The sequence below is a fragment of the Macaca nemestrina genome, chromosome 11, assembly GCF_043159975.1.
Source record: "Macaca nemestrina isolate mMacNem1 chromosome 11, mMacNem.hap1, whole genome shotgun sequence".
NCBI lineage: Eukaryota > Metazoa > Chordata > Mammalia > Primates > Cercopithecidae > Macaca > Macaca nemestrina.
In genome coordinates this window covers 100,948,525-100,970,945 of record NC_092135.1, presented here as the reverse complement: position 1 = coordinate 100,970,945, position 22,421 = coordinate 100,948,525, and the positions used below count along the sequence as shown (strand labels likewise).

General features: G+C 39.4%; 1 protein-coding gene across 6 annotated transcripts in view; it reads right to left on the bottom strand.

Annotated features, from left to right (window-relative positions):
* The window catches only part of LOC105468284 (calcium responsive transcription factor), an 86,274-nt gene that overhangs the window by 39,311 nt on the left and 24,542 nt on the right, over positions 1 to 22,421 (bottom strand). For 3 of the 6 annotated variants that reach the window (XR_011609985.1, XM_071073203.1, XM_071073204.1), the window contains 2 exons: positions 7,188 to 7,308; positions 5,915 to 6,142 (listed from right to left, as the gene is read on the bottom strand). The exons of 2 other annotated variants lie outside the window; for them this stretch is intronic. Coding sequence is in view for 3 of the 4 variants with exons in the window: in XM_071073203.1 (XP_070929304.1) it covers positions 5,915 to 6,142; positions 7,188 to 7,265 (306 nt within the window). In the remaining variant the exon portion in view is untranslated. Of the gene's footprint in view, positions 1 to 5,914; positions 6,143 to 7,187; positions 7,309 to 16,600; positions 16,806 to 22,421 lie in introns of all 6 variants that reach the window. One more of the 6 variants, XM_071073202.1, reaches the window with a different exon arrangement.

Sequence of the window (22,421 nt, the reverse complement as noted above, 5' to 3'; positions counted from 1 at the left end):
AATCAGGCAAGAGAAAGAAATAAAGAACATCCAGATAGGAAGAGAGAAAGTCAGATTACCCTTGTTTGCAGATGACATGATCCTACATTTAGAAAACCCCATATTCTCAGTCCGAAAGCTCCTCCAGAGATAAACAACTTCAGCAAAGTTTCAGTATACAAAATCAATGTTCAAAAATCACTAGCATTCCAATATACCAGCAACAACCGAGACAAGGGCCAAATTAGGAAGGCAATCCCATTCACAATTGCCAGAAAAAGAATAAAATACCTAGGGTTACAGGAAGGTGAAAGATCTCTACAATAAGAATTACAAAAGACTGCTCAAATAATCAGAGAAGATAAAAACAAATGGGAAAAAAAAATCCATGCTCATGGACAGAAAGAATCAATATCATTAAAATGGCCACACTGCACAAAGCAATTCACAGATTCAATGCTATTCCTATCAAACTGCCAATGGCATTCTTCACAGAACCAGAAAAAAACTATTTTAAAATTCATATGGAACCAAAAAAGAAAAAGCCCAAATAGCCAAGGCAATCCTAAGCAAAAAGTACAAAGCTGGAGGCATTATGTTACCTGACTTCAAACTATACAACAAGGCTACAGTAACCAAAACAGCATGGTACTGGTATGAAAACAGACACATAGACCAATGGAACAGAAGAGAGAGCCCAGAAACAACGTTGCACACCTGCAACCATTTGATCTTCAACAAAGCTGACAAAAACAAGCATTAGGGAAACAACTCACTGTTAAGTAAATGGTGCCAGGATTATGGGTTAGCCACATGCAGACAACAGAAGTTGGACCCCTTCCTCACACCATATACAAAAAAAACCAACCAAACAAACAAAAGAAAAACTCAAGACGGACTAAAGATTTAAATATAAAACCCAAAACTATAAAAACCTGGAAGACAGCATAGGCAATACCATCCTAGACAAGGGAATGGGCAAAGATTTCATGACAAAGACACTAAAAGCAATTGCAACAAAAGCAAAAATTGGCAAATGGGATCTAAATAAACTTAAGAGCTTCTACACAACAAAAGAAATTATCAACAGAGTAAACAAACTGAAGAATGGGAGAAAAATATTTGCAAACTATGCATCTGACAAAGGTCTATTATCCAGCATCTAAATGGAACTTAAAACAAATTTACAAGAGAAAAACAACCCCATTGAAAAGTGGACAAAGGACAAGAACAGACACTTTTTTTTTTTTTTAAGTTCTGGGATACATGTGCTGAACGTGCAAGTTTGTTACATGTTATACATAGTTATACATGTGCCATGGTGGTTTGCTGCCCCTATCAACTCATCATCTAGGTTTTAAGCCCTGCATGCATTAGGTATTTGTCCTACTGCTCTCCCTCCTCTCTTCCTCCACCCCCTCACAGGCCCTGGTGTGTGATGTTCTCCTCCCTGTTTCCATGTGTTCTCATTGTTCAAATCCCACTTATGAGTGAGAACATTAGGTGTTTGGTTTTCTGTTCCTGTGTTAGTTTGCTGAGGATGATGGTTCCCAACTTCACCCATGTCCCTGCAAAGGACATGAACTCATTCTGTTTTATGGCTGCATAGTATTCCATGGTATATATGTGCCACATTTTCTTCATCCAGTCTATCATTGATGGGCATCTGGGTTGGTTCCAAGTCTTTGCTATTGTAAATAGTGCTACAATAAACGTATGTGTGCATATGTCTTTATAGCAGAATGATTTATAATCCTTTGGGTATACACCCACTCGTGAGATTGCTGGGTCAAATGGTATTTCTGGTTCTAGATCCTTGAGGAATCATTGCACTGTCTTCCACAATAGTCGAATTAATTTACACTACCACCAACAGTGTAAAACCATTCCTATTTCTCCACAGCTACACCAGCATCGTTTCCAGACTTTCTAATAATCGCCATTCTAACTGGAGTGTGATGGTATCTCATTGTGGTTTTGATTTGCATTTCTCTAATGATCAATGATGATCAACTTTTTTTCTTATGTTTGTTGGCCACATAAATGTCTTCTTGGAAAGGTGTCTTTTCATATCCTTTGCCCATTTTTTAATGGATTTTCTTATAAATTTGTTTAACTTCCTTGTAGATTCTGGATATTAGACCTTTGTCAGATAGATAGCTTGCAAAAATGTTCTCCCATTCTGTAGGTTGCCTGTTCACTCTGATGATAGTTTCTTTTGCTGTGCAGAAGCTCTTTAGCTTAATTAGATCCCATTTGTCAATTTTGGCTTTTGTTGCAATTGCTTTTGGTGTTTTAGTCATGAAGTCTTTGCCCATGTCTATGTCCTGAATGGCATGGCCTAGGTTTTCTTCTAGGGTTTTTATAGTTTCAGGTTTTACATTTAAGTCTTTGATCCATCTTGAGTTAATTTTTGTATAAGGTGTAAGGAAGGGGTCCAGTTTCTGTTTTCTGCATACGGCTAGCCAGTTTTCCCAGCACTATTTATTAAATAGGGAATCCTTTCCCCATTGCTTGTTTTTGTCACGTTTATCGAAGATCAGATGGTTGTAGATGTGTGGTGTTATTTCTGAGGCCTCTGTTCTGTTCCACTGGTCTGTATATCTGTTTTGATACCACTACCATGCTGTTTTGGTTACTGTAGCCTTGTAGTATAGTTTGAAGTCAGGAAATGTGATGCCTCCAGCTTTGTTCTTTTTGCTTAGGATTGTCTTGGCTATACGGGCTTTTTTTTTTGGTTCCATATGAAATTTAAAGTAGTTTTGTCTAGTTTGAACATAAACTTTTCAAAAAGAAGACATACATGCAGTCAACAAGCATATGAAGAAAAGCTCAATATCACTAATCATTAGAAAAATGCAAATCAAAACCACAATGAGATACTATCTCACACCAGTTAGAATGGCTACTATTAAAAAGTCAAACGATAACAGATGCTAGTGAGGTTGTGGAGAAAAAAGAACACTTATACACTGCTGGTGGGAGTGTAAATTTGTTCAACCGTTGTAGAAAGCAGTATGGTGATTCCTCAAAGAGATAAAAACAGAACAACCATTCAACCCAGCAATCCTATTATCGGATATATACCCAGAGGAATATAAATCATTCTTCCATAAAGACACATGCATGTGAATGTTCATTAATGCCCTATTCACAATAGCAAACAAATGGAATCAACCTAAACGCCCAGCACTGACAGATTAGATAAAGAAAATGTGGTACATATACACCATGGAATACTACGCAGCCATAAAAAAGAACAAGATCATGTCTTTTGTGGGAACAGGTGGAGCTGGAGGCTACTTCCTTAGCAAACTAACACTGGAACAAAAAACCAAATACTGCATATTCTCACTTACAAGTGGGGGCTAAATGATAAAAACTTATGAACACAAAGAAGGGAACAACAGACAATGGGATCTACTTCAGAGTGGAGGGTGGGAGGGAGAAGAGCTGAAAAAATAACTATTGGGTACTAGGCCTAATGCATGGGTGGATGAAATAACCTGTACAATCTGAGTTTACCTCCATAACAAACCTTCGCATGTACCCTTGAACCTAAAGTAAAAAAAAAACAAAAAAACCAAAACCAAAAACAAAAAAACACCAAATAGCTCCATTTGGTAGGAGATGTTGATAAAGGGGGATACTGTACCATGTGCAGGTACTGCAAGTGTATATATATATATATGAAAATCTGTGTATCCTCTGCTCACTTTGGTCATGAACCTAAAATTGCTCTAAAAAATACAGTCCACTGAAACAAACGAACCCAAAAGTTCCATTAAGTTTCCAGGAATATTCTCTCTCTGATCTTCAGTTCTTTGAAGAAAATTCTTTCTTATAATCTGTTTCTCACATTTTTTTTTCCATGCTTCATACCATGTTTCCTATTCCACGGTTTCAAATAACCTTCTGTGTCATCTCCTACCTAAACAATGTAAAACCACCTTTGTACTTACTTTGTATAGAAAGTTTAATCCAATTACAAAGAGTGTTAATTAACTTTTTTTTGAACTCAAATAAACAACTTTGCTCGGAAAGGTACCCTAGGTAAAATGACAACCCTTTGACACATTCAGACTCCTTGATCTTCCTGTTGGAAGAAAAAAAAAAAACTTTCTAAATGTTCTGATAGAAACTAGAATAAATGTCAAATAAAGGGGAAACTACAGGAGTACTTCATTCTGGACATGAAAAATTAAAATGTAGTTGGTTAACATTTAAATTATTTGTTGAATATTAACCTTTGCTGGTGATGCAGTATGGCTCTGGTCTAAGTCCCAGAAAGCTCGAACATAAACAAGAAGGATTCCCCTGCACATAGTCACCTCTCAACCAATTATTCTTACCCCTAGAATTTAGATAACTCAATTTGGCTGGATCATAAAGGAGCAAAATGGCATAGATTAACTCTAGAATGCTCTAGATTATGAACAGAAACAAGAGTTAATTCTAGGTAAAATTTTTACCTGTGGTGTAATTTATAATTAAAGTTGTTATGCTTTTAAAAATAATTTTTATTATGAAAGTAATAGATACTCATTGTAGAAAATTTGGAAAATTCAAGTATACAAGAGACACATTATCCTTCATAGTATTACTTATGTTAAGTATATTCTAAATAACCAGAGAGCAACTTAGAGGTTTTTCTTAGTAATTTTCCATATGTCAGTCAAAACAATCTTTCACCTCCTTGGCTCAAACTATGAACTTGGTCAAAAATACTTTTAGCTAACAATTTGAAAAGTATTTAGCCATCCTCATCTTTTTATCTTTATGCATTCTGACTCACGTGGCACACATTTACCCACAAAGATTAGCAAGGATATGTCTAATTCCCCATATACTAGTGGTACCTCCATTGCATTACCTCCATTACTTTCTATTTCTTCAAGAAAACATACCAGAAAGTGGCTTGGAGGTCAGTGAGATGCTGATAAATCAAAACCTGGAGTTTAGGCCGGGCACGGTGGCTCACGCTTGTAATTCCAGCACTTTGGGAGGCTGAGGTGGGTGGATAACGAGGTCAGGAGTTCAAGACAAGCCTGGCCAACGTGGTGAAATCCCGTTTCTACTAAAAATACAAAAACTAGCCGGGTGTGATGGCAGGCACCTGTAATCCCAGTTACTCAGGAGGATGAGGCAAGAGAACTGCTTGAAACCAGGCAGAGGAGGATGCAGTGAGCCGAGATCACGCCACTGCACTCCAGCCTCGGCGACAGAGCAAGATTCCGTCTCGGAAAAAAAACAAACAAACTGGAGTTTAGTCTAATATGTGTCTGTCTCTGTGTGTGTGTGTGTGTGTGTACGTTCCATTAAATGTAAGTTCCACGTCAACTCTGGCACTTCAGAACTAGTTACAGATTATGTTACATTTCCAATTGATCTCAAAGCACAAGTGTGCCCAAACACAGAGACTGGTTAAGTACTCTTTATTTAAAGTACTATTTGTAGTCCTGAATGGAAATCTTTTAAAATCCTTACATAAAAATGAAAGTTATGGAAACACTATTTTAAACACAATGTGGCCGGGCTCAGTGGCTCAAGCCTGTAATCCCAACACTTTGGGAGGCCAAGGCGCATGGATCACCTGAGGTCAGGAGTTTGAGGCCAGCCTGACCAACATGGTGAAATCCTGCGTCTACTAAAAAAACAAAAAAATTAGCCAGGTGTGGTGGTGGGCACCTGTAATCCCACCTACTCGGGAGGCTGAGGCAGAAGAATTGCTTGAACTTGGAAGGCAGAGGTTGCAGTGAACCAAGATCGTGCCATTGCACTCTAACCTGGGCAACAGGAGTGAAACTCCATCTCAAAAATAAATAAATAAATAAACATGATGTAAATCAAAAGTGTCAAGAAATTAAGGTCATTTAGTAAGACTAATATATTTTGCTAAAGAGCATAAAACTGGTTACTTACAAAATATACTCACCATTTGTGCATTGGATTCCCCCAATGACTGAAGTTCATATTGAATAGCTTGCCCATTTTGGTCCACTAGATGGAAATGCTCTGCAGAAGGAGTCCGTGTCTGAGTCAGGGGCCCTGTTATATTCTGTGATATGAGTGAATTATTTGCTTCAGGAGTAGTGATGGGCAAAACTGTAGGAGAATCATTTTGTCCAAAGGAAGAATCCCTGGAGTCCATACAGGTTAGATGCTTTTGCAAAGAAAAAAAAAATCACTTCAGTCTTTTCAGGATATACTGTCACCATTTTTTTTTAAAGATGGGTATAATAAAAATGAAAAGATATCCATTTTTCAGTTGTTTTTACTTTTTTGTAAGAGTTGTCAATTCATACAAATTGCTATACACAGAAAGCATTTCTTAAGTAAAATTGTTGATTATTATATTTATTATCTTAATTTTATCAAAATTATCCATAGGAATGGAACCTGAAATAACGTAATATAATTCAACCTTTAGATTTTTCTCTGTATATGAAATTTTTATGAATATATCTAAGTATTAAGTTCTATATTGTTAAATATTTCATAAAATACGTGTATAATTAAATATTAAAATTCTTTTTTTTTTTTTTGAGACAGACTCTTGCTCTGTCACCCAGGCTGCAGTGCAATGGCGCTATCTTGGCTCACTGCAAGTTCCTCCTCCCGGGTTCATGCCATTCTCCTGCCTCAGCCTCCAGAGTAGGCGACTGCCACAACGCCTGGCTAATTTTCTGTTCACCATGTTAGCCAGGATGGTCTCGATCTCCTTACCTTGTGATCCACCCGCCTCAGCTTCCCAAAGAGATGGGATTACAGGCATGAGCCACCACGCCCGGCCTAAATTCTTTTCGCTTTTTTTTTTTTTTTTTGAAATGGAGTTTCACTCTTGTGGACTATAATGGTGGGATCTTGGCTCACAGCAACCTCTGCCTTCTGGGTTTAAGTGATTCTCCAGCCTCAGCCTCCCAAGTAGCTGGGATTACAGGCGCTCACCACCATGCCCGGCTGATTTTTGTATTTTTAGTACAGACAGGGTTTCACCACGTTGGCCAGGCTGGTCTTGAACTCCTGACCTCAGGTGATACGCCCGCCTCGGCCTCCCAAAATGTTGGGATTACAGGCATGAGCCACCGCACCCAGCCCAAAATTCTTGAATACACTAAATATAATAGCTATCCCTTGAGCATAAAGAGCTGTTAAATGGCTCACTGTTTTACCCTAGGATGGAAAAAAGTTCCCAGCTGAATCCATACCTCAAATACTTGAGCATCGGTTTTTGACTCTTCACCATCATTATGGTTGACTCTTAATGAATCATTAGATTGTTCCATGCTGACACCATATTCAATTCCATTTTCTTCTATTATTTAATAGCTGAAAGAGTTTAAATAGCTGATCAACTAAAGCAGTTAGTATGTTTTATCTTAAAAAAATCTCTCATATTCACTACTGTGGTACCCCATATAATTTAGGTAAAATCATTTCCATTCTATAGATTAAAAAACTAACATTTTTTAAAATGACTTGCCAAGGCACCAGAATACATTCAATGCAGGGCAAAAAATTAGTGTTATATAGTTCCCTCATCCTATCTTTTTTTTTTTTTTTTTTTTTTTTTGAGACGGAGTCTCGCTCTGCCGCCCAGGCTGGAGTGCAGTGGCCGGATCTCAGCTCACTGCAAGCTCCGCCTCCCGGGTTCAGGCCATTCTCCTGACTCAACCTCCCGAGTAGCTGGGACTACAGGCGCCCGCCGCCTCGCCCGGCTAGTTTTTTTTTTGTATTTTTTAGTAGAGACAGGGTTTCACCGTTTTAGCCAGGATGGTCTCGATCTCCTGACCTCGTGATCCGCCCGTCTCGGCCTCCCAAAGTGCTGGGATTACAGGCTTGAGCCACCGTGCCCGGCCCCCTCATCCTATCTTTAACTACACTTCTGTACTGGCTTTTTAAGATTTATTTTATGTGACAAGGTACTGGTATACCCCTTCAAATACTTCTAAAATTCTCATATTACCAGAAATTTAATGCAAATAAAGTTTTTCAACTTTATGAGTTGGGTATGCCCTATTATAGCATTATACAATTTTGAAACAGATATCCTGGTGTAGACAGATATTTTATATATATATATATACACACAATTTTTACCATTAATAGACAAGTATACCACTTAACATTAGTCTGACAAGCTTTGAAAAGGAAGAGATATTTAAAAAAAGAAAATGAAGAAATATATATACCAATAACTCTGAGCCACTTAGGTCTAGTACAGTAGTTCTCAATTGGGGCAATTTCTGTAAAGCTACAAAATCGGTCCAGTTTTAATATATGGCTATAAAGTATCTTTTACTTGCTTCTCCTTTAAGATTTTAAATGATCACTTATAACCTAATCAAGTAAAAAATCAATTACAAAAATTCCAAAAAGCCTGTAGTTACCTTGGGCTATGGAAGTAAAAGCAATCTGAATTTATAACTTTCTGGATTATTTTTGAATTTTATATATTATACCTATATTACTTGAGAATAAAATTATTTAGAAGGGGTTTCAAAATAAAAAGAGCCTCCCATTAGCGGCAATATGGCAAAAAGATAATGTTAAAAAAAACTGTCTTGCTACAAAACAAAAAACAGAAAGTTGACCAAAAATAAAATATTTATTTTGTGTCCAGGCTCTGCTACAAGAAGTGCCAACAATCAAAGGCCATTCCTCACTCCAATGACCACCCTCCTCTCCCTGCAACCCCAAAAAAGCAAAACCAAAGAGGTGAGCATAAACAAAGAGGAAATTTTCCCCAAGGGTAGTTCTAATACATTAGTTTTGTGGCTAAGAAACTGAAGTTGGGACAAGTAGCTGGTAGGGGAAGAAAACTTAAAACTCCCAAGATAAGGATAACAACCTGAAAGGTTCGGGGTGAAGAGTGTAACCTGGCTTCTGGTAAGAAAAAAATGCAGCTACTATTTGGAGAAAAAGAAGCCCAGTTAAGACTCCAGTTTTCTTTCATATTAAGATCAATCAAATATAAGCTAACAATCAAAGAATACCAAAAAAAAAAAAACCCAGGAAATTAGCCACCATGCGAATGAGTCACCAGATTCAGACAGCCCCTAAAGACTTCCCATATTGGAAACATCTAAGATTGAACATAATGTAATTATTTAATATCTAAAAAAATGAATCACAGAGATAAGCAAATAATAAAAACTATCAAAAGTTTAATTTTTTTAAAAAAACAGGCTGGGCACAGTGGCTCATGCCTGTAATCTCCGCACTCTGGGAGGTCCAAGTGAGTGGATCACTTGTGGTCAGGAGTTTGAGACCAGCCTGGCCAACATGGGGAAACCCTGTCTCTACTAAAAATATAATAATTAGTTGAGCGTGGTGGTGCATGCCTATAATCCTCACTACTTGGGAGGCTGAGGCAGAATTGCTTAAACCCACGAGATGGAGGTTGCAGTAAGCCGAGATGGCGCCACTGCACTCCAGCCTCGGTGACAGAGCAAGACTTTGTCTCAAAAAAAAAAAAACCTGCTGAAATTAGAAAGTCAATGGGGCCAGAAACAGTGGTTCATGTCTATAATCCCAGCACTTTGGGAGACCAACCCAAGAGGATTGCTTGAGGCCAGGAATTCGAGACCAGCCTGGGCAACATAATGAGAGCCAGTCTCTACAAAAAATTTAAAAATCAGCCATGTATGGTGGTGTGGGTCTGCAGTCCCAGCTACTCGGGAGGCTGAGGTGGGAGGATCTCTTGAGTCCAGGAGTCTGAGGCTGCAGTGAGCCATAATCATGCCACTGCACTCCAGCCTGGGTGACACAGTGACACCCTGTCTCAAAAAAAAAAAAAAAAAAAAAAAAAGGCAATGGGTAAGTTAAATAGATTAGATGCAGAAGAAAGAATTATTAAATTGGAAGACAGAGTTTAAAATTACCTAGACTGCATCAAAGCAAAAACAGAAGATAAAAAATATGACAGAGACTTAAAAATAAGGAAAATAGAAAGTACAGTATGCATATAAGTGAAGTCTCAAAAGAATAGAAAAGAGAAAATGAAGGAGAGATAATATAGATGCTCTCAGACTTATCCCGATAAACACACTGTGAGTTGAAAATACCTTAAGTGGAAACTATCCTAAGTTGAAAGTACATTTTTGACTTATAGCATTTTCGATTTACAATGGGTTTATCCAGATGTAATGCCATCGCCATCATAGGTTAAGGGGTGTACTAAATATGTATCATTTTCACACCATCATAAAGTTGAAAATCATAAGTTGAATTAATGTAAGTCAGGGACCATCTGTATTTGAAGAGATAATGGCTGGCAATTTTTCAAACTAAAGACATGAATCCACAGATAAAGGAAGTCTTACTTTTAAGTATTCCAAGAGAAATAAAAAGAAACTCATACTCAATGTAGTGAACATGCAATGTGCTAAAGAGGAACAGAAAAATGCATCTGGAGAGACAAAACAGACCATAAAAACATCCCTGAGCCTAGGTAAAAAAAAAAAAAAAAAAAAAAAAAATTAAAGACAGAGAGATAAGACAGAATCCCTACAGAGTATTGAAATTAGACATATAGTGGCCTTCTTATAGCAACATGGTAGCAGAAGTCACAGGAATAATATTTAAGGTTTTAAGAAAGTAGATTGGCCGGATGTGGTGGCTCACACCTGTAATCCTAGCATTTTGGGAGGCCAAGGAGGGCGGATCGCTTGAGCCCACAAGTTTGAGACCAGCCTGGGCAACATGGCGAAACCCCATCTCAAAAAAGGAAAAAAAGAAAAGTAACTATCAATAAACAATTGTATGTGATCCAAACTATTTTTTTCTACTGTCTAACCTTCAGAATAACCAAAAAAAAAAAAAAACCAAAAAAAACAACAAAAAAACCCACACCACTCCACAAAACCCTACTTTTTTCAGAAAAGAGAGTGAAAAGAAGATACTTTAAGATTTAAAAAAACTGAAAGTTGGCTGGGCACAGTGGCTCACACTGTAATCCCAACACTTTTGGAGGCCGAGGCAGGCAGATCACTTAAGGCCAGGAGTTCAAGACCATCCTGACCAACATGGCAAAACCCTGCTTCTAACAAAAATACAAAAAAAAAAAAAAAAAAAGAATTAGCTGGGTGTGATGGCGCATACCTGTAACCACAGCTACTTGAGTGACTAAGGTACGAAAATTGCTTAAATCCAGGTAGTGGAGGTTGCAGTGAGCCAAGATAATGCCATGGCACTCTAGCCTGGGCAACAGGGCAAGACTCTGTCTCAAAAAGAATCATAATAATAAACAAAAAACAAAAAACGGAGAGTTTACAATCAATGTCTCATATATGAAAGAAATTTCTAAACAACACACTTCATATTTGATAGCACAACAGGGTAACTACAGTCAATAATTTAATTATATTTAAAAATAACTAAAATAGTATAATTGGATTGTTTGTAACACAAAGGATAAATGCTTGAGGGGATGGATAAATGCTTGAGGGGATGGATACCCCATTTTACATGATATGATTATTATACATTGCATGTCAGCATCAAAACATTTCATGTACCCCATAAATATCTACAACTACTACAATTAAAACAATTTTTTTTTTTACAGTTGTTGGCTGGGTGCAATGGCTCACACCTATAATCCCCGCACTTTGGGAGGCTCCCCGCACTTTGGGAGGCCGAGGAGGGTGGATCACCTGAGGTCAGGAGTTCGAGACCAGCCTAGCCAACAGGGTGAAACCCCATCTCTACTAAAAATACAGAAACTAGCCAGGCGTGGTGGCGCACGCCTATAATTCCAGTGACTTGGGAGGCTGGGTCAAGAGAATCACTTGAACCCAGGAGACACAGGTTGTAATGAGCTGAGATTACACCACTGCACTCCAGCCTGGGCAATAAGAGTAAGACTCTGTCTCAAAAAAAAAATTAAAAAAATAATAATAAAAAAAGAACAGTTAGGTCATGCCATATAAGCAGATTATAGAAGAGAAGAGAAAAAATATATACCAAATATAAAACATTTGGTACAGGAATTACCTCTGTATTTCTTACATGTTAGATAACTGAATAAAGCACATTATTTTAGCAAAAAATATATATATTTCAAAAAAACAAATAGTATAACAGAAAGAAGTCCTGAGATGCTTGAAAAAATGGCAAGCAAATTAATAATTCTATAAAAATATAAACATTCTCTGTATAAAATAATAATTTCAATATTGTAACTTTGTATGTGTGTTTTAAGGACAGAAATAAAACACTATAGAACCAAAAAAATGCGTGTAACTCTAGAGGGTGTGATGATTGATAATATATCAATTTATAAAATATAGCAATGATAATATGCACAATATATCAAAACTTATGGGCTGCAACAAAAGCAGTGCTCAGAGGGAAATTTAGAGCAATCAATACAACAGAATCGAGAGTCCAGAAATACATATCTATGGTTAAATGATTTTTGACAAGGGTGCCAAAAGCATTTGATGAGGAAAGAATACTATCTCCAACAAATGGTGCCAGGACAACTGAATATCCACATGAAAACGAATGATGTTGAACTCCTACCTCATACTACATACCAAAAATGAAAAATGGATCAAAGAGCTAAATATAAGAACTAAAACCATGCAACTCTTAGAAGAAAAACATAGCGGTAAATCTGCATGTCTTTGCATTTGGTGATAGTTTCTTAGATATGGTACCAATAGGACAAGTAAAAGAGAAAACAGATAAATTGGACATCATCAAAATAAAAATTTTTGTACAAAGATCACCATGACAAGAGTTAAAAGACAGCCCACAGACGGGAGAGAGTATCTGCAAATCATATATCTGATAAGGGTCTGGAATACGTAAAGAACTCATACAATTCAACAACAAAAAGACTACAATCCAAAATAACCCAATTTACAAAATGGGCAAAGGTACAGCCCAAAGATAGATCAAGACCCTGTCTAAAAACAAACAAACAAAATACCATTATGCTAAGTGATAGAAGCCAAGCTACACACAAAAGGTTACATACTATATGGTTCTATTTACATAAAATATCCAAAATAGGTAAATCTATAGAGAAATAAAGGAGACTGGTGGATACCAGAGGCTTGAGGGAAGGTATAATGGACTAATGGGTACAAAATTTTATTTTGAGTGATGAAGATGTTTTGAAGCTCTGCATGGCACTTTTGCAACTTTGTGAATGTACTGTCAGTAAATTGTTCATTTCAAAGGGATTAATTTTAAGTTATATGAATTTCACCTCAATTAAAAAAATAAAATAGTATCATCAAAATGGGTGTGTACATATATATGCATGTATATATACAAGCAGGAAAATATGAATGTGGACTAGATATCTGATATTAAGGAATTTTTCTTGGGATATTCAGGCATTCCATTAAAAAAAGGGGAAAAAAAGGAATTTTGGGGCTGGATACAGTGACTCACACTTATAATCCCAACACTTTGGGAGGCTGAGATGGGAAGATTACTTGAGAACAGGAATTTGAGACCAGCATGGGAGTTCAAAACCAGCCTGAGATCCCATTTCTACAAGAAACTTAAAAAAAAAAATTAGCTGGGTATGGGGGGCACATGTCTGTAGTCATAACTATTTGGGAGGCTGAGGTGGGAGGATGGCTTGAGCCCAGGAGTTTGAGGCTGCAGTAAGCTGTGACTGTACCACTGCAATTCAGCCTGTGCAACAGAGTGAGACTCTGTCTCTAAAGTAAGTATTTTTGGTATTTTTAGGTATGTGAATGGTTTGATAATATTAATACTTATAGATAAAATTATTAGAATGTCCAGGATTTGTTTAAAAAATATCAAAGTCAGGCTGAGCGTGGTGACTCACACGTGTGTAATCCCAGCACACTGTGAGGCAGAGGTGGGTGGATCACTGGAACCCAAGAGTTTGACACTAGCTTGGGCAACATAACAAGACCCTATTTCTACTAAAGATCAAAAAAATTAGCTGGACATGGTGGTGTGTGCCTGTAGTCCCAGCTTCTCAGCAAGCTGAAGCAGGAGCTCACTTGAGCCCAGGAGCTGTGATTGTGCCACTGCACTCCAGCCTGGGTGACAAAGTGAGACCTTGTCTCAAGAAAGTAAATAAATACCAAAGTCAGAGAAAGGGTACAATTGATAGAGAAATAAATAAAACAAGATTGGTCATACATTGATAATTGTACACCGGCTTCATTTACTGTTCTACTAATATATATACATAATATTTTATATAAATATTTATAAAATTTATATTTAAATATATGTACAGGAGTATGTATTTTAATATAATAATATGTATATTTATAAATAATTTTATATAATTATATATTACATATATATAATATATATATATTTTTTGAGACAAGGTCTCACTCTGGTCCCCAGGCTGGGGTGCAGTGGCGCAATCTCGGCTCACTGCAACCTCCACCTCCGCAGTTCAAGCGATTCTCCCACCTCAGCTTCTCAAGTAACTGGGACTACTGAAGCATACCACCATGCCCAGCTAATTTTTGTATTGTTTGGTAGAGATGGGGTTTCACCATGTTGACCAGGCTGGTGTCAAACTCCTGACCTCAAGTGATCTGCCCACCTCGGCCTCCCAAAGTGCTGGGATTACAGACGTGAGCCACCGTGCCCAGCCTACTCCTGTATATTTTTGAAATTTCCCTTTAAAAACTTTTAGGCCAGGTGCAGTGGCTCATGCCTGTAATTCTAGCACTTTGGGAGGCCGAGGCAGGTGGACTGCTTGATCCCAGGAGTTCCAGACTAGCCCGGGCAACATGTTGAAACCTTGTCTCAACACACAAAAAATTAGCCAGGTGTGGTGGCCCTCACCTGCAGTCCCAGGTAATCAGAGGGCTGAGGTGGGAGGATCGCTTGATCCTGGGAGGTCAAGACTGCAGTCAGCTGTGATCATGGCACTACACTCCAGCCTAGGTGACAAAGCAAGACCCTGTCTCAAAAAACAATCAAATAGCAACAAGAAAAACCAACTTTAAAAAAATGGATAGAATTTAGGGCCAAACTGACAAATGTATTATCATAGTGCAAGATCTCATGATAATTATCTCAGCCAAGTTAAGGAAACAGAAAAAGCTCGAATTACTGGACATATTTAAAATTCATTCCAAACAATTAAAGAACATATGTTCCTCTCAAATTCACATGGAACAGCAAATACTAGATCTGAACCATAAAGAACATATCATGTATCAAAACTTGTGACATACAGCTAATATAAAATTTCAAGGGAAATTTACAGCCTTTAAACTAAGCTTGTCCAACCTGTGGCCTGTGGTGTGGCTAAGGATGGCTTAAAATGCAGCCCAACACAAATTTGTAAACTTTCTTACAACATTATGAGATTTTTTTTTTTTTTTTTTGAGACGGAGTCTCGCTCTGTCACCCAGGCTGGAGTGCAGTGGCCGGATCTCAGCTCACTGCAAGCTCTGCCTCCCGGGTTCACGCCATTCTCCTGCCTCAGCCTCCCGAGTAGCTGGGACTATAGGAGCCCGCCACCTCGCCCGGCTAGTTTTTTGTATTTTTTAGTAGAGACGGGGTTTCACCGTGTTAGCCAGGATGGTCTCGATCTCCTGACCTCGTGATCCGCCCGTCTCAGCCTCCCAAAGTGCTGGGATTACAGGCGTGAGCCACCGCGCCCGGCCGAGATTTTTTTTTTTTTTTTTGCAATTTTTTAAAAACTCATCAGCTAACATTGTGTATTTTAAGTGTGGCCCAAGACAATTCATCTTTTTCCAATGTAGCCCAGGGAGGTCAAAAGATTGGACACTCCTGCTTTACACCCTCATATTAGAAAAGAAAGCTGTGTCCCCTGTTTGTATAGTGGTGTGTAAATTTAAAAAAAAAAAAAAAAAGAAAAAAGAAAAGAAAATAAGACTGTGGTCAAAGGATACAAAATTTCAATTAGGAGGAATAAGTTCATAGTGACTACAGTTAATAGCAACATATTGTAGTCAGGTTACATCAGCAAGATGGCCCACTAGAAGTCCCTAGCATTCATCTCCCTCACAAAGACAATCAAAATAATGAATAAACAACTACATTTTCACAAAAATAAATGAGGGAGAGCATTGATGAGCACAGAAACTCAGCATGGCCACATAGAGAATGAAAGGAAGCATCCAGCCTCCACCACCCAATCCCCCAACTGGGAAGAGCTAGGAACCAAGAACTCCCTGCAGCAAGGAGGGAAGCAAGAGGATTCCAGTAACAAACCCTACTAATAGACCTCATCACTGAGGTTCCCTGCAGTCTTCACAGACACCAAGCCCAGCTGAGGAAGCTCTCTGGAGTCCACACTGCTGTGCTGCCCCATCAGAAGAAACCGACACTGTGTCCCAAGCACTGTAGTTTATGTAGCTACTGTGCTATGTCATCTTGGAATCAGAACTATGGCTGGAGTATGTCTTCCTCCGGGGCTGAGCAGCCACAGTTCCCCTTTATCCCTGAGACTAAGCCAAGACTGAACCACCCTAGCAGTGGCCCTATATCCCCAAGTTGAGCTGTGAACAGCTGTTATACCCCCGTACAGGGGTAGGGGGAAGCAGAGATGGAGCCACCCCACCTACCCCTCCTATCACCCCCTCAGGCCAGAGCTGAAGCAGTATCCTGCCTCCCAGGGAAACAGTACCTTAGCTGCTCAGAGCAGTCATGCCTCTCCAGTGCATAAGGTGAAGCAACTACCCACATTCCAGGAAATGATGCCTGGGCCTCCTGGAACGGTCATGCCCCCCAGGCTGAAGCTGAAGCAGCACATGGGGCCCTGGAGAACTGGTGCTGTGGCCAAGTTGAGCAGCTGCCCATCCCAGGGCTGAGCTGACATAGTATCCTGTGTCCTAGGGAAACAGAGCAGTGGTTGAGCTGAGACACTCTGCCCTACAGACCAAACTCCTCTAGTAGTCATCCTCCCTAGAGCTGGACTAGCCCCCTAGAGTCAGCTGCTAAGACACCCTTCTGCATAGGGAGTGCAGTCATTGCTATGCTGTTCCCTACACCCCCAGGGCCTAAACAACAGCTGTACTCCACCTTTCTGGGGCACTGGCTGCTGCTGCTGCTGCTGCTGCTGCTGCAACTGGCCTCACAGAGTCTGAGACACTGCCAAGTTCCACCATCCCAGGGACTATAGTTACTACTAAATGGTGCTTCATCCCCCAGGGACTTGAGTTACCACCGAGCCCTGCTGGCTCATGTTCCCGAACTGGAGCTGTACCCTGCTCCCAAACCTCCAGGGTACCCTCTACATTCTCTTTAGGGTTGAGCCAGTTCTGTGCCCTGCCCCTCAGAGGTAGAATCACAGCTACAACCTGGCTCCCTGGGCCTGAGCTGCTAGAGGGTATCTGAGAGTCACAGATCCTAGCTCTGTGGTCTATCTACATCCAACTCTGCCACAGAGTGCTAACCTGTACCCCAAAACTCAGGTGCCATAATAGGTTTGTGAAACCCTGATATGGTCTGGATCTGTGTCCCCACCCAAATCTAACATTCAATTGTAATCCCCAATGTTGGAGGTGGGGTCTGGTGGGAGGTGATTGGATCATGGTGGGGGTTTCTCATGGTTTAACGTCATCTGCCCAGAGCTCTCTTTGAGATAGTGAGATCTGGTTTAAAAGTGTGTGGCACTTCCCCACTCTTTCTCTTCCTCCTGCTCTTGCCATGTGAAATGCTGGTTCCCTCTTTGCCTTCCACCATGATTGGAAGCTTCCTGAGGCCTCCCCAGAAGAAACCACAAGGCTTCCTGTACAGCCTGCAGAACCATGAACCAATTAAACCTCTTTTCTTTATAAATTACCCAGTCTTAAGTATTTGTTTATATCAGTGCAAGAACAGACTAATACAGACCCTGTGTCCTAGCACCAGTACCTAGAACCCAGCGCTACTGTAGCTACTTGTAGACTGTGTCAGACCTCACACCTTGGTTAAGTCTTCCCTTTGGGGAGAAAATTAGGATAGGAGTACTCCAAAAGCCTTTGACACCAAGGACATTAACAACCTATGCTACCACTGTCACTGCCACAAACTTCTACAGACTAGGTCACTGAGCACCCAGTTATTGCTGACGTTGAATGCAGCTGAAGAAGCTGCATGGAAACTATACCACTGCACCTATCCACAAACAGACACTACACCCTTCCTGACTGGCACGATAAAACCCAACTGCAGGTGAGAGTCTTTCTCTACGAAGTTACTCTAGAAAGTTTAGAAAAGGCAATTGTTCCACCAAATACACAGATATTGACACAGAAACACAAGGAAGTATGACGCTACCAAAGGAACATAATACAGCTGACCCTCGAACAACACAGGAATTGGGGTACCAACTGTTCACATGGTCAAAGATGAGTGTATAACTTTTGACTCCCCAAAGGCTTAACTACTAATATCTTACTATTGCCTGGAAGTCTTACCAATAACATAAACAGTCAATTAACATATAGTTTTATATTATATGTATTATATATGTATTATATGTACAGTATTATACACTGTATTCTTATAATAAAGTTAGCTAAATAAAAGTTTATTAAGAAAGTCATGGACAGGCACAGTGGCTCATGCCTGTAATCCCAGGATTTTGGGAGGCTGAGGCAGGCGGATCACCTAAGGTCGAGAGTTTGAGACCAGCCTGGCCAACATGGAGAAACCCTGTCTCTACTAAAAATATGAAATTAGCCAGGCATGGTGGCACATGCCTGTAATCCCAGCTACTCAGAAAGCTGAGGCAGGAGAATCGCTTGAATCCAGGGGGCGGAGGTTGCGGTGAGCCGAGATTACACCATTGCACTCCAGCCTGGGCAACAAGAGTGAAACTCCATTGCAAAAAAAAAAGAAAAGAAAAGAAAGTAAGTCATAAGGAAGAGAAAATGTATTTACTATTCATTAAGGGGAAGTGGATCATCATAAAGGTATTCATCCTCATCATCTAAATGTAAGATGAATAGGCTAAGGGAGAGGAAGAAGAGGAGGGGTTGGTCCCATTGTCTCAGGGGTGGTAGAGGCTGAAGAAAATCGGAGTACAGGACCTGTGCAGTTTAAACCTGTGTTGATCAAGGGACAATCAGTAACAAATTCCAATGATATCTAGTAACAAATTCCAAGGGAATCTAGTAACTAATTCCAATGATAAGAAAGTCAACGAGTTGCCAAAAATTTTTTAAATGATCTTAAACTTAACAAGAAACAAGAAAATACAAATAGATAATTCAATGACATCAGGAAAACAACTCACAATATGAACAAGAAATTCAACAAAGAGATATAAATAATAAAAAGAACAAAACAAAAATCCTGCTGCTAAAGAACTCAATGAATGAAATAAATACAATAGAGACCTTCAACAGCAGACTTGATCAAGCAGAGAGAATTTCTGAACTTGGACATAGGTCATTTGAAATTACCCAGAGAGAGAAAAGAAGGAAATAACAATGAAAATGAACAAAGAAAGTCTATAAGAATTATGGGATACCATTAAATACTGTAAAACACTGAATGAGGCCAGGTGTGGTGGCTCAGGCCTGTAATCCCAGCACTTTGGAAAGCTGAGGCAGGCGGATGACTTGGGGTCAGGAGTTGAAACCAGCCTGCCCAACATGGTAAAACTCTGTGTCTACTAAAAATACAAAAATTAGGCAGGCATGGTGATGCACAACTATAATCCCAGCTATTCAGGAGGCTAAGGCATGAGAATCGCTTGAGCCCAGGAGGCAGAGGTTGGAATGAGCCGAGATCGAGCCACTGCACTCCAGCCTGGGTGACAGATTGAGTCCCTGTCTCAAAACAAAACAAAACCCCACACACATTGAATGAAATAAATTGGAGAACACACACAAAAAATGGAAAGACATCACATTTATGGGTTGGAATAATTAATATTGTGAAAATGACCATGCTACCAAAGGCGATCTACAGATTCACTGCAATCCTTATAAAAATACCAATGAGCTGGGTACAATGGCACACACCTATGGTCCCAGCTACTCAGGAGGCTGAGGCAGGAGGATTGCTTGAGCCCAGGAGTCCAAGGCCAGTCTGGGCAATGCAGCAAGACCCTATCTCTTAAAAAACAAAACATCAACAACAACAAAAAAAACCCTGAAATCCCAATGATAGTCTTCACAGAAATAGAAAAAAAAAAAAAAAAAACAACCAACCTTAAAATTTGTATGGAACCACAAAAGACCTTGACTAGCCAAAGCAATCCTAAGCAAAAAGAACAAAGCTGGAAGCATCACACTATCTGGCTTCAAAATATATTACAAAGCTATATAACCAAAACATCACAGTACTGGCATAAAAACAGACACACCAATGGTAGAGAATAGAAAACAAAACAAAACGAAAAATCTACGCACTTACAGCCAACTGATTTTCAACACAGGCACCAAGAATATTCACTGGGGAAGAGACAGTCTCTTTGATAAAAGGTCCGGGGAAAACTGGATATCTGTATGTAGTAAAATGAAAGTAGACCCCTAGCTCTCACCATATATAAAAACCAACTAAAAATGGATTAAAGACTTAAATGTTGAGACCTGGAACTATAAAACTACCAGAAGAAAACACAGGAGTAACACTTCAGGACATTGGTCTAGGCAAAGATTTTATGGCTAAGACCTCAAAAGCAAAAATAGACAAACGGATTTGTATCAAACTAAAAAGCTTTTGTACAGCAAACTAAACAAGCAACACAGTGAAGAGACAACCTGCAGAGTGGAAGAAAATATTTGCAAACTATTCAACAAGGGATTAATAAATAAATAATTTCATTTAAAAATGGACAAATGAGCTGAACAGACATCTCTCAAAAGAAGATATACAGGTCAGGCGTGGTGGCTCACACCTGTAATCCTCGCATTTTGGGAAGCTGAGGCTGGAGGATTGCCTGAGGCCAGGAGTTTGATACCAGCCTAGACAACATGGTGAAACCTGTCTCTACAAAAACACAAAAAAATTAACCGAGGGTGGTGGCATGGACCTGTGGTCCTAGCTGCTCACACCTAAGCCTGGGAGACTGAGGCTGCAGTGAGCCGAGATTGAGCCGCTGCACTCCAGCCTGGGCAATAGAACGAGACCCTGTCTCACGAAGAAGACATACGAACGGTCAACAGGTATATATATATTTTTTAAAAATCTCTAAGAATCAGGTAAATACAAATCAAAATCACAATGAGCTATCATCTCACCTCGGTTAGAACTGCTATTATCAAAAAGAAAAAATGACAAATGCTGGCAAGGATTTGGAGAAAAGGGAACTCATACATTGTTGGTGTAAATTAGTATAGCCATATGAAAAACAGTATAGAGATTACTCAAAAAAACTAAAAATAGACTACCATATGATCCAGCAATTCCACTAATGGGTAAATATCCAAAGGAAAGGAAATCAGTAAGTCAAGGAGAAAGCTACACTCCCATGTTTATTACATCATTATCCCACAATGGTCAAGATAGGGAATCAACCTAAGTGTCCATAAACAGATAAACTGATAAAGAAAATGTGGTATATATACACAGTAGAATACTATTTAGCTATAAAAAAGAATGAAACTCTGTCATTCACAGCAACATAGATGGGCTTAGAGGACATTATGTTTGAGAAATAAGCCAGGCACAGAAAGACAAATACTGCGTGTTCTCACTCATGTGGAAATTTAAAAGGTTGATTTCATACAAGTAGGGAGTAGAATAGTGGTTACTAGAGGTGGGGAAGGGTAGGGGAGGGAAGGGAACAGCCAAACATTGGTTAATGGAAAGGCACCTTGTCAATGAAGGGGGCACACTTGTTGAGGGTCCTGATCTGCAATTTCTCCTAAGCGCATACAGCCTGGATGTTGGTGTGCACATTCAGCTTAAGGGGACTCGGGAGGCTCTGGGTCATTGTGGCACCTGTGATGCTCCCCCATACCACCAGCCCTGGCATAGCCTTCCCTGAGACCCATGCCAGTGTCCAGGCCCCCTTGGAAGCTGCTGCTATTGCCCATCCAAGAGAAGCTCTAGGAGTTGATGCAGACACCCGGCCCATTCTTGTATAAGCAGCTGCCAAGGGCCTAGGGACCAGAGGTGGATACCTTGTAGGACTTCTGGGTCACCCTGATAGATATGGTGGAGGACAGAGTGGAGGCAAGCAGGCTGAACTGGACAGATTTGAGACGGAGCTGAGAAGCTTTTTGACAAATATATCGATATATCAAGAGAAAAAGGACACTTTTTAACTAATGATGCTAAAACAACTAAATAGCCATATGTAAAACAATAAACCTTGACCCTTATCTCACACCAGATAGAAAATCAACTTGAAATGGATCACAGACTATCAAATGATAAAACTTCTAGAAGAAAACACAGGAGAAAAATCTTTGTACCCTTGGACTTGGCAATGACATATTAAACATGAAACAAACGGCACAAAATATAAAAGAAAAAAATCTACAAATTGGACTTCGTCAAAATTTAAA